Source organism: Sinocyclocheilus anshuiensis, unplaced genomic scaffold (assembly GCF_001515605.1).
Source record: "Sinocyclocheilus anshuiensis isolate Anshui unplaced genomic scaffold, SAMN03320099.WGS_v1.1 scaffold1346, whole genome shotgun sequence".
NCBI classification, from domain to species: domain Eukaryota; kingdom Metazoa; phylum Chordata; class Actinopteri; order Cypriniformes; family Cyprinidae; genus Sinocyclocheilus; species Sinocyclocheilus anshuiensis.
This window is the reverse complement of record NW_015555726.1, coordinates 532691-532898: the sequence shown is the minus strand read 5'-3', so window position 1 is coordinate 532898 and position 208 is coordinate 532691. Positions and strand designations below refer to the sequence as shown.

The following is a 208-nucleotide window of genomic DNA, read 5'->3' as shown; positions in this document are numbered from 1 at the left end:
GTATGTATGTGTGTAATTTATTTATTTTTTATTATTATTATTTTTTGGTGATATATTCTTATGCGTGGATGTGTTTGATCATATTACTCTTTTCTTTCTGTTTATCAGCTCTGCCTGTAGTCCTTCTGTGAGTGATTACACCCCAAGTTCTCTCCGGACCGGTCCCAGCACTCCAGTCACACCCTGTAGGTTGAGTATGGGCGATTCT

General features: G+C 38.5%; 1 protein-coding gene across 1 annotated transcript in view; it reads left to right on the top strand.

Moving 5' to 3' along the window:
* The window catches only part of LOC107672648 (trafficking kinesin-binding protein 2-like), a 22723-nt gene that overhangs the window by 19441 nt on the left and 3074 nt on the right, over positions 1-208 (top strand). Inside the window, exon 17 of the mRNA XM_016465935.1 lies at positions 109-206. Within this exon, the coding sequence (XP_016321421.1) occupies positions 109-206 (98 nt within the window). The remainder of the gene's footprint in view (positions 1-108; positions 207-208) is intronic.